The sequence below is a fragment of the Arachis ipaensis genome, chromosome B10 (assembly GCF_059453495.1).
Source record: "Arachis ipaensis isolate K30076 ecotype BB chromosome B10, ASM5945349v1, whole genome shotgun sequence".
NCBI lineage: Eukaryota > Viridiplantae > Streptophyta > Magnoliopsida > Fabales > Fabaceae > Arachis > Arachis ipaensis.
In genome coordinates, this window is record NC_142435.1 from 16,418,554 (window position 1) to 16,431,558 (window position 13,005).

Below are 13,005 nucleotides of genomic sequence, written 5' to 3' on the forward strand. Positions count from 1 at the left end.
TTAGTTTATTGATTATAACTTTTTAGCACATGTTATGTAAATTGTCACTCTTTTGATTATTATTATTAATGTACTCATAATATATTAAAATTATTTCACTCTTTTAATTTAACAAATTTTAAATTCTAAATTTCAATTTTATTCCATACATAACACGAATTATCAAACTTCCTTTTATATAAAAATAAATTTAAGAAGAAGAATCAAATACAATTAATATGCATTAAAATAATATTTAAAAAAAAGAAAAATATACTTTAAAGTGTATTAAAAGTCTAAAACATACAAGTAAAAAATAATATTTCTCTTTCAATTAAAGGTTTTATCTCGACATTTATTTAAACGAACGAATGAATTGAGTACTCAGTCAACCCAAATTGAATACTTCACATTAAATTAACTGCATCTTTCTACCTAAATTAAAATAGCTAAGGCCTTATATGTTTTTTCCATATCACAAAGTCCATATCTTGACTCTACATTTGGTGGAGATTGAAATAATTTTTTGCTATCTTCCTATACTAAGTTTTTTTCATTCCGTTTATTATTTGAGCATTCTACATTTTGACATTCAAGAATCTCCAAGTCTGGTTGCAATGTTACTAGTATTACAAGAATAGATTATTTCATACATTATTGCAATTTCTAATGTGATGATTTTCCCATAAGAATATGCTCATAACATAAATAGATGGATTATTGCCAAAATGAACAATAACTCAAACATGGCAACATATATAAATAGTAAAGCTTCTACTGCCTGTAACATGCTTGGGTAATTGGAATTGGTGGGTCAGTGAAGGAACCATTAAGTATGCGATTAGCAACCCAATGGTTGGCAGCTTCAGCATAATGAACGCCATCCCAACTTACAGCTGCTGAAGGCTTCTCACAAGCAGTTCCATACAGGTCTTTCCCATTTGCTGTTCCTAAATTTCCACACCAAATGTGGGTGTCATTCACATGATACCCACAACAAATCTTCATTGGATCATCAAACCCTGCAAATAAGAAAAACAAAATATTTTGTGTGAAATAGATTTACCCAACAAATTAGGAATGTTACTTTTACGATTATCAAGTTTTCTTCCTCTCTTTAACTTTAATTGGTAACTTTTTGCAAATAATTTTTACTTTTCATTTAAAATTTCAAAAGAATAAATAGTCAAATTAGTGCTTAAAGAATTCTAAATCGAATGTTTTGGTTCCCAATAAATTTTTATTCTCTACAAGTTTTTGAGAATTACACCTATCGAATAGATCGATCCCTTCGTCGTTTTGAAAGAGAATTAATGTCTTGTAGTGATTTTTTTGGGACTTAATTGTTATATAATAAAATTTGTTACGAACTTATTTGTCCAACATGTATAAAGTTTGACCGAAAGTGACGAAGGGACTAAGTGTTCAATCAGAAATTTCTTGAAGATAAATTTGGGTATTTACTCATTTCAATAACTTCTAAAACAATGGATAACTTCTGAAAAGAGAAGAATGAGAACTAGTATCATAATTTGACTGGAAATTGCTGGACAGCTTTTGATTGTTCAAATAACATTGTTGTATCCAAAATGACTACTAGTAGAAAACCATTAAAAAGTTCTTTCTTTTTTTATCAATTATATTCTTATCTTTACTACCTAAAGTTTAGGAAAAGCCAACATTTCTGGTTTTAGCCACAACTTGATATGTTGGGGAGGTAAAAAGGAAAAATATTTACTTAGAAAGCGTCTTTCTTATTAAATATTAGACTTTATACCTTCATTTTTGGTATTGCTGATTAGTCCATACTTTGCAGCATAGACATCAACATATGTGATTGCAGCCTCTGGGAGCTCTATCCTGAGCTTGATAACTCTGTCCTTAAGCTGCTTGTTGAATTCCTGAGCCATCAGATTTTGATCATTTACGCATTGATACTTGTCGAAATAGCCAGGTGGCACATTGTGCTTATAAAATAGGTTCACTGGTAAGCACCCAATTGGACCAGTGTTATGTACCCAAAACGACCTCCCTCCTCTTTCATATATATTCTGCAAAATAATTATTAATCAGATCCTAAAACTCATTCAGATTAAACAAAAGGATCTATTTCTTGGGGTTATGTAATTCCTTTCCCCGGAAAATAATTGTCAGTTTAATAAAACATATATATTTTGTTTGAAGAAAGAGTTCAACACAAAAAGTGAAGCTTATGACAAGAGCTAAAAATAAACTAACAAAGGGTAAAGGCCAAACAAGTAACTCTATCTACAACTACCATGTACTCTACTGCATTTCTATAATCCTCTGTCATTCTTTCCCACTCACTGGGGATTGGTGGATAACTTCTTTATATATTAACCATTATATCTATACAAAGGGTAAAAAATTGTATTCAAAATTCCATACACATTGACGATATTTATCTAAGAGTATAATAGAGTATGAATTTGTTTTTCAAAATTGTTAAGCACCTATCTATAGTTGGTTGGTTGGAGTACCAGGAAATCTCAAAAGCTCGAATAGGTGCTACTTACTTTGACTGCATTGGCTAACTGATTGACTATATCTGGCATGGTTGCACGCATTTGGTCGAAGTTCATCGTCCTAAATCCAACAGAGAGATCATTTTGGCCAATGTCAAAAGTGTACAAAGCCTTACTAAATTCCTCAGGTACCGGAATCCTGCTCTTGTCAACTGAGTTGATATTGTCTAAATTTTCAAGAAAATAAGAACAGTGTAAGCTAATGAGCCATCATAAAAAATCCCATAAAAAAGTTTCACACTCCTTCACCTTGATACATTTGTTTGGTACGTTCTTTGAACTGATCGAATTGCACAATCTGCATATCAAGCGAGAATGGACTTATCCCATATTGAAATATGGTCTCGTTCTGCCTTCTAATGGTGGATCCACCGGTGGCGAAATTTGCACCGTGCCGATAATTGGTTCCAAGGGAGTTCAGATAAGCACTTAAGTATGGCAAGTTTAGCTTTTCAGCTGTACAGTAGAGTACAAGTACAATCAACACAAATCTAAACTTATAAAGTTGGATTGGGTAAATGCCATTTACTCAAGTTGCTTATCAGTGCCTCATGTTTTCGTCCAAAGACATTTACTCAACTTGCTTATCACTTAAAAGCAAAACTCCTCTTGTTTCAAAACAAGCATGACATTGCAAACTTTGATTTGATTAAATTAGATTAGAATCAAGAGAAGCGTTTAGTTACCAATAAAATCGATGATGAGACGGCCATCACAATCTCTTCCTGAAGGCTTATGGAAGAAACCCTCACCATAAGGCGGTGGGATTGGAACAAATACAGCTGATATACCACCAGTGTCAGAGTTTGAGTCACCAAAATTATAGACAGCTGAAAAGGCACACGCAGCTGAGTTTGCCGGCTCCACACCCCTCACACAGTAGTAACAAGGTAGCAAGAAGATAAGAAGCAATAACCCTAACCCCATTGTCATCTTTAAAGATGCTTAGACTACTAATGAATGTATCATGCTCTTTGATTTACCTTGAACACAATGATATAAAGTGCGAGTGTGAGTGAGAAGCAAAATGTTATAAGATAGCCCACACTCCCACATTGTGGAATGTGGAAATGTTAATATTTTGTCGGTGGAGCATCTTAAATGATAAAATCATCTGAGAAGAGAAAATTTATATTTATGTACTAAAAAAAATATGTCTAAATCGGGCACAATAATTATGTGTTTATTGGATGTACCACATTTATATTTAGATTTGATTAAATGAAATAATATAAAAGAAGAGTATTGATTTTAATAAATACAGAATATTCTAATATATAAATAAATATTTTAAATGATAATATTTTAATACACAATACTTTAAATAGTAACAGAATCTTTTATTCTTAAATAATTAAATATAAAACATATAAATAAAAAAATATGAGTATTCTTTATTCAATAAAATTAATTATTATGCAAGAAATTTTTATGATATTAAAAACTCATTAAAATAAAATTTTAAATTGTAACATAAAAATATAAAAGAATTAAAATTTTATTTTATATTACTTGACAAATAATTAGATTATTATATTCAAAATTTATTAACTAACTAATTTTATTAAAGATATTATTATATAATATAATTTTTTATCAAAATATTTCAAAAATATAATTTATTTAAAATATTATATATAATACATGAAAATATTAACCTTTTTATTTTTTTCAATTTTTTTTAAAAAATAAAATAAATAATATAATTCTAAAAATATGCCTATCATATTACATATTTACTTATATTAGTAAGACCTAAACTATTTAAACTTACGTAATTAAAAATATAAAACATAAATATACAAAAAGAATAAAATTATTTTAAAAATATTATGACATTTGTACACTAATTTTTCATATATATATAAATTTAGTCGAGTTAGAGAATAAAAAATTTAACTAAAACCATAAAAAATACTTGAAAATAATAAAAATAAAAAATATTCCTATTATAAATATATAATTTTAAATATTATATATATATGAAACTTTAAATGTTAATTTTAATAAACAAAAAATATTTATTTTTTGTATTTATATACGTAAGTTTAATTAGTTTATGTCTTACTAATATAAGTAAATATATAATGTGATAGGCATGTATTTAGAATTATATTATTTCTATTCTGTTTTTCTAAAAAAATTGAAAAATATAAAAAAGGTTAATATTTTCATGTATTATATATAATATTTTAAATAAATTATATTTTTAAAATATTTTAATGAAAAACTATTTTATATAATAATATCATTTTGAATATAATAATCTAATTATTTGTTAAGTAATATAAAATAAAATTTTAATTATTTTATATTTTTATGTTATAATTTAAAATTTTATTTTAATATAATTTTTTAATATCATAAAGTTTTTTTGCATAATAATTAATTTTATTGAATAAAGAATACTCATATTTTTGTATTTATATTTTTATATTTAATTATTTAACAATAAAAGATTCTGTTACCATTTAAAGTATTGTCATTTAAAACATTTATTTATGTACTAGGATATTCTGTATTTATTAGAGTTCATCAATGTTCTTCTTTCATATTAGTCTTTGATTTTCAACTAATCAAATCTAATGGTTTATATAAATGTGGTACATTCAATAAATACATAATTGTTGTGCTCGTTTTAGATATACCCCTAAAAAAAAGTGTATGTTTGGGCAGTATATAAGAAAAACTATTCTTTTAGTAATTGTTTTTGAGGCTTTTAGCATGTTTAAAATTTATTTTAAATAAAAGTGAAAATATTAAAAAAATTCATTTTTAAATTTTCATTATTATTTTTAAATTTTTTTACTTTTAAAAATATTTTAATATTATTATATCTCGTTATATTAGTAAAAAAATTATATATGATATTTAAATATTAATTTATTTTTCTTACGAATATCTAAAAATAATCACTTAAAAATAACCTTGTTTAAAAAAAAAATTTTGTCCAGAAGCACTTTTTTTTTTTATGTATTCCAGAAGTACTCTTCTTTCTTTCTTTTTTTTTTTTTTTAGTTGTCTCTGTTTTGTCCCAAACTATAATTAAACAAAGCATTGATCAAAGAAAAATATCAAATTACTTTTAATAATTGCTCATTCTCAATGGTTAGATGCACTGATCAAAGAGTAAACAATCAAACCGGTTGTTGTTTTTTTTAAGAACAAAAAGTGATTTCTATTAAAAAAAATAATATTTCTATTCTTAATAAAATTATTTTGAGATAATATAATATAATTATATTATATTAAAATAGTATAATTTTTTTATTAAAATAATTATTAAATAGTAACAGAAATTAGTATTATAAAATTTTTATTAAGTTTTTTTTATAATAAGACCAACTACCATTACTAATATTATCATTTTTCTTATATCTTAGTTATAATTTTTATTTCTATTATTTCAGTTATTGTTATCTTTTTACTAGTATTAACACTAACAACAAGCCAATGAGTAATAGCTCAAATAGCATAAACTCCTCATACTCAATTAAGAGGTTGCAGATTCGAGTCTCATATCTTGGGTAAAAAAAAAATTAACCCCATCAACATCACAATTCTTTTTTCTTTTTTTGTGTGTATTAATTATTTTTTCTTCTTGTGATATTATTTTTGGTAATGGTCATTTTCCATTCAATTATCACTAATAAAAACATTTTTTAAAATCCAACTTATTAATAGTTGTAGAAGTTTAAAACCTTCCACAAATTATAAATAAAATTTTCATAAATTTTATTTTTATTATTATTTAATAAAATTTTCAACAAAAAAATTATATTATCTTAAAATAATTTTGTTAAAATATCTTTTTTTAAATAAAAATTATCTTTTTTTTTAAATAGACAAAGATCAGATTAAGTATTTATTCATATTCAAAACTAATTAATTAATAATTAGAAGATTATTATACAATAAAATCGAAGCAAATGCGGCTGAGCTGTCCTAGAAAAAAAAGCTATAAATGCCCGTTTTCCATGCTCATAATGAATTATATTAATTATTTCATATTTTTTGCGCAATTAATTAATGTTTGTAAAAAGGTGCAACCAATAATCAATCATGGTATGTTCAAATACCTCTAACTATAGTAGACACAAAAAAAAAAAGATACCTTTAACTATAATGAGGCCACTAAGCAAATTAAAAACTGCTACAAATTATATTTGTCAGTCATGAGAGTTGATAGCTGCCGGGATCTCAATGCAGAAACCTGGTCTTGGGTTGATAAAGCTGAACTGATGAGGTCCTTGATGATATCGGCTCTAGTAGCAGCTTAACTATGGCAAGCTAATGGCATAAATTTTGAGACAATGTTTTTTTTTTTTTAAATATAAAATAGAAACAATGATGGTTAGAAGAGAATGAAAGTTGATGACGGCTCTAGTGGGCGAAGATTGCTCCCCAAATTTGGCAGAAACGCATGCAAGCTCTCTTCTTGGGAGAAAAATCGAAACCCCGTGGGGATGGATCCAAAAAATTTAATATAAAGGGGTTGAATTTTAGATAATTTTTTTTATTTTATAAAAATAATTAATATATAATTATTAGAGTTAATTTTGTAAAAGATTTATCAAAAAATATAAATATATATAATTATAAATTTTTTTCATAACTTTATTTTTAATATTACATAAAAAAATATAACAATATCAATAGTACATTATAAAATTATAAAATACTAATAAGTTATAGCGTATTTAGTTAAAAATTATCACATATGAATTAAAATAAATTCTTTTAAAAATTTTAAAAAATTTAAAAATAAATTATAAATGATTAATTGTTTGAAAGACACAGTACCCTTATAGAATACAAGATATAAGATATTTTTATAAAAAAATTTTAACAACAGAAATTTAGAAGAAAAATGAGTATTTTTTTTTAAAAAAAAGAATATTTAAAATACATAATGTGATTACTAAAATATAACTACGTAAGTCATTATTAATATAAAAAATAAATGATTTTTTTAAATAAATATAGAGATTATTATATAAAAACTAATTTAAAAGGTATAAAGATTTGAGGGTATGATATTAAATTAGTCAAATAAAAAATATTAGTGAATTTAATAATTAAGACATAAATCTATCACATAATAAAAAATAATACATATAAAATTACTAAATTAGATAATATTTTTTTTATTTTTTAAACACATATCTCATATATAAGTATAACTTTTTAAAATTTTGGGAGGTCGAGGCCACTACTCACCCGTCCCTGCCTATCAACTAGAACTCAACCTACTTTATACGGACAATGACATACATACTTGTTAACTATATATTTTGGACTTGGGTTTATTTTAATTTGTGTTTTAAAAATATAAATTAAAAATACTATTAAAAAATATTTTATAAAAATTATTAAAAAATATTTTTTTATATTTTAATATATTAAATACATTAATTTTTTTAAAAAAATTATTATTATATATTTTAAATGTGTCACTAAGACACAAATTAACTACATATTTTGAACTACACATTTTTTTTTTGGGATTTATGACTTAACATATATTTTAACTTAACTCGATTAATCTATAGACTTAAATATGTTCGGCCTAAATAGATTGACTTGTCTATTTATATTAGAAATCACGAGTAAGAAGAGTAGACACTCATATTATGAATTACCGTATTATGTTTTAATTTATGAACAAAAGAAGAAGGTGTTTTATTTGCTTTGATATAGGTGTAGAAAGTAGAGTTAATACTCAAAATGACTCTTAAAATTTGACCTCTGACACAATTTAGTAATTAAACCTTCCGTCCATCTCGGGCACCAAAACGCTGACGTGTCGTGTCACGTTTAATTGACATCTGACACTTTTAAAGACGTGGCAAAATTCTTATATGCATCAATTTAGCCCCTTATGAATGTTGAATTTGAACTTTAAAATCTAGAAAGTGCTCCAAATCTCCCAAAGTGAACCGTTTTTGGTGAGTTAGGGAGGATGTTGAGGAGCAACAGCGAAGCTTTTCAAAGCTCTAGTAGATCTCGTTCACATAGCAACTGGGTGAAGAACGCATATCATGACAGAAAAAAAATTTTGCAATGGTGTGGTTGTGGGATACGACTCATTTTTCGTTGGTCTCGTACAAATACAAATTTAGAAAAATCATTTTATAGATGTCCTAATTATAATGTAAGTTAGTTGAATGTCCATTCTTAATTTTGCATTGTTCTTTCTCTTAATTTTTTTTTATGATTTTTTTTTTGTTTCAGATTGTTAGAAAGAAATAATGTGGTTTATTTTTATGGAGAGACATAAGTGAAGATGATGACATAATTGAAAAAAATGAAACTACTCAATGAAGAGCATTGGAAGATCAATATGGAATAAAGAATTAATACAGCTAAAGTTAAAATTAGAATTTTAAAAATGTAGAATCTTGTTTTATCTATCGTTGTTGTTCTAATTGACCTTGTATGTGTAGATTATGATCTATTGGAGAGAAAGTAGTAATTAAAATATGAGATAATATGTAAAGTGAGATATATTTATTTGCAATGAAATGATGAACTATATCTATTGTAGAAGCTGTGCTTTTAAATTAGAAAATGAAATATGCATATTATAAAATATGTTAACTCATTGGCTATACATATTAATCACTGTAATAAATTAACTGTTGTAATATACTAAAATAATTAAACTGAAACAAACTTTAAATTGATGAGTTTAGAAAACTAATATCTAATTTGATGATCAAATATTATTAAATTATTAAATTGTTATTTACTTTCAATAAGTTGTTTAATGTGTTTGTTAGTGTACAGATTTTATATTGGGTCAAAAGGCAATATGAGTCCCACTTGTTATTAATCAAGTCATGTGCAAAATTAATATAAGTGAGTGTACTTTGAAATAAAAAAAAAAACTAAATTGGTCCAAATCACAAGCCCAAATAGATCATTAAAGAAAATTCAGTCTTGGGCAAAATTAATTCAAATATAAGTAGCTAAATTTTGAGATTGAGTTAAGTCCAAATCAAAAGCCCATAAACCAAAGTTGATAAATCAAAGAATGAAGTCTAAGGATCTCAAGCATGCTTCGTTACCCATTTACTTTAGTGGAATCCAAATTCTAATTGAAAGCATGCTTTCCACGGATGTCATTCTCTATGGGTGATGGAATTCAAATTTAATTAAGTGCCTTAGTAATATGAGAGAGAAATGATACATTGATTTGATTGCTTTTAATGCTCTACACCTTACAAGGCATGGGAAAGGGAAGTGGGTTTTTAATTGAATGTAATTGATTTTAATTTCCTTCTTTATTTCCTTTGAAAGCTTTTTCACTCTTCTCTCTCTTCTCTCTCTTTGCATTCGGTCACCTCACTATCAGAGAAGGAGATGGTAGAAGCAAGTAATCAGAAGAAAAAAGCAGAAACTAGGCATGTGTAAGTAAACTTAACTCATTTTCATTTTCTTCTTTAATTACATTGCAAGCTTTTCTATGTTCTCTCTCCTCTCTCTTTTGGTCTTGTCTAGCAGGAAAAGAGGGATGAAGCAAGCTATCAGTAAAAAGTACAGAGAAGCTAGTTGCAAGGAAGATGCCATTATGATGATGGCATTAGGAAAAAGAAGATCCACAGTAGGGTGTGGTTGAGATCTTTGCCACTTATGGTAAGAAGCGGTGAGGAAGTCTCAAACTCTCCATACCCAGAAATGGAAGAAATCCATTTCGTCCAGAGAAGAAGATCCCTTGGAAGCATGGCTCATCTCTACTTTTGCTCAACCACTGCAGGAGGTAGCTACTGTAGCTACGTGGAGGAAGAGGCAGAAGATAAGAGTAGGAGGAGCTGTCAAGCATCAAGGCCCAGGAATCCTTCTTGGGGAGCAAGTCAAGATGAAAGGCCCGGATTGATGAAGTTTGATGAGAATGGATGAAGCTGAGGTAATTGCATGTTGGTTTTGACATTCGGTTCTCTCTCTCTTCTCTTTGGCTGAACCGATTTTTGCATGAAGAAGAAGAAGTTGACTCGGTTCAACAGTTTCAACCTTGGAGGCTTCCCCTTCTATAAATAAGGGAGAACAGTCAGGGTTTGAAGTAAGGAGAAAAGAGTGTAAAGCACAGAGTTCTCATAGCTACCCAAGCTAACAGAAGTTCTTCTCCTTCAATGTGTTTCATGTTGTATTTTTCTGTTTAGTTTTGTCTGTCTTGAATCTCATGGAAAAAGGCAAACAGTGAGGTTTGTATGAAAAAGCCATAGAGCGGAAAAAGGCAGAGTCAGTGACGGACCTAGAAAATTGTAGGAGTGGGAGCAAAAAAAAAAATAAATATATATATATATATATATATAATAAATTTTGTTAAATATTATTAATTATATGGAGATATAAAAATTAAAAAGAATTAGTGAACACTTTTATTCTTAAAATACTATGTATTATATATAATTTATAAAAAAATATTTTTTTATTTCTAAAATTTAAAATTAAAATATTTTAATTAAATTATAGATAACTTATTATCCTAACTAATCTTTTTATACACATTTAATAATAAAAGACTGAATTAACTGGCATATTAGAGCTTAATGATACATTAGTATTTATAATTTGAAATTAGAATTATATATAAATACTAGAAAAATTAAGTCTTTATATGAAAAATATGTTTATATAAAATAATAAAAACATAATTTTTACAATTTTTTTATTTTTTTTAAATAATTAAATTTGTTATATATTTTTAATTTAATTTTAATATAATGTTAGATAAAATATTTTATGTATCTGTTTAATTATATATTATAATTAAAATATTTTTTATCATTATTTTTAAAATAAAAAATATATTCTAAATTAGTAAATTAATCAGTTTATTTTAAAATTTTATATGTAACATAGGTACATATAATAGAACAAAAGATAAAAAATAAATAATAAGAATGAATAAATCGAGAATAAAATAAAATATATAAAGTCACAAAAAAAATAAAATATTAGATTGATACCTAAACTATAATTGTTTGAATTAAAAATTGCAATTGAAAATATCAAAAAGAAAAATAATAAAATTGAAAGATACATAGAGTCATGGAGAACTATATAAAAAATTGGAGAATTTAAAATTTACTTTTTGATGAAGAGAAGATGACCATTAGACAAGGAATAGAAAAAGAAGGTTAAAAATATAAAAATAAGAAGAGGATTTAAGAGAATAAAGAATTGACGGTACAATAATTATATTTGATTAGGTTAAATAATAGTCAAAATAATAAAAAAAAATAAAAAAATAAATTTAAAACTTTAGCTAATTGAATTTATTTTATTTGTAGTGGGGTCATTTAAAATTTGAAGTGGGAGTATATTATATATAACTATATTTTTTAAAACAAAAATTAAAAACATCATGGGGGCAAGTGCCCCCTCATTGTTATGCTTGGGTCCGTCCCTGGACAGAGTATACAAAATTAAAAGAAAAAGTCATAGATGTCCTAGAGGTCCTCTTTCTGTGGGAATCCCCTTACAAGTTGGGTTAGCACTTAGCAGTTGAAAGCTTGGTAGGTGACCAAGTCAAGTTCAGGATTGGGGATAGATTCTGGACTTGTCCCGGATAGGAAGGGTAGTTCCTAGGAAGAATTGGTGTCTGTAATGTGTTTGATTATAGTGAAATTCTATCATTATTGTGATGAAGACTGAATGTAGGCTGCACTGCACTTAGCAGCTGAACCAAGATACTTCTGGGTGTGATCCTCTCTCTCTCTTCTACTCAATTTCTGGTTCTGTTCATAGGAGACAAAAATAAAAAATATCTCCTCATTGGTTACGAGACAAAAAGAAAATATCTCTTGACTTGTGACGAGACAAAAAGTAGAAAAATCTCCTAAAGCATTTTAAAAAAGCAGCAAGTAGTATACAACAAAAAGGGACTAAGATTCAACCCCCTTCTTTTAATTACTGATAAACCATCATAAACATATTAACTAAAAGTCATAGTAATTAATCATAGTATTTAAGTAGCAGTAATATTAACTGCTATAATACATTAAAAATGATGTCTAAAGTATCATCAATGATAATTAAATTTCCCAAAACTAAAACACAACACCTAATAACATAGTCTCAAAATAACATAATTTAAAAAGGTTTTGTATGAGCTTATTATAACCTGGTTGCTAATTAATGTATGATCTCTTTATATTCATAAAATATATGATTATTTTGTTTTGAAACGTTTATTTGTTTTATTACAAAATATTTAATTATTTTAGTAATTAATTATTATTTTAAAAATTATAAAATACATATAAATATGCATAAATATATAATTATTAATTTTTTTATTTATATAACATTTTAATATTGATGATGATATATAATATAGCTAACTTTAATTTTGATATGTTATAAATAAGAGTGTTTAATATCGGTCTTGACTTGAAATTCAGCACAAACTCAAAGTATATTTTTTGGCTTTGAATTTTTTATGTTTACACAATGTAATTTGAGTTAGATTTAA

The 13,005-nt window shown here is 26.0% G+C and overlaps 1 protein-coding gene across 1 annotated transcript; it reads right to left on the reverse strand.

The window, feature by feature from the left end:
• Nucleotides 1–588: 588 nt before the first annotated feature.
• Nucleotides 589–3,628, reverse strand: LOC107623853 (GDSL esterase/lipase At5g14450). The gene is made up of 5 exons (XM_016326247.3): nucleotides 3,212–3,628; nucleotides 2,775–2,981; nucleotides 2,517–2,692; nucleotides 1,757–2,030; nucleotides 589–1,001 (listed from the first exon to the last, which is right to left on the reverse strand). The coding sequence occupies exons 1-5, from the start codon at nucleotides 3,456–3,458 to the stop codon at nucleotides 754–756; spliced, it is 1,152 nt and encodes a 383-aa protein (XP_016181733.1). The 5' UTR covers nucleotides 3,459–3,628; the 3' UTR covers nucleotides 589–753.
• Between the last annotated feature and the right edge of the window lie 9,377 nt (nucleotides 3,629–13,005).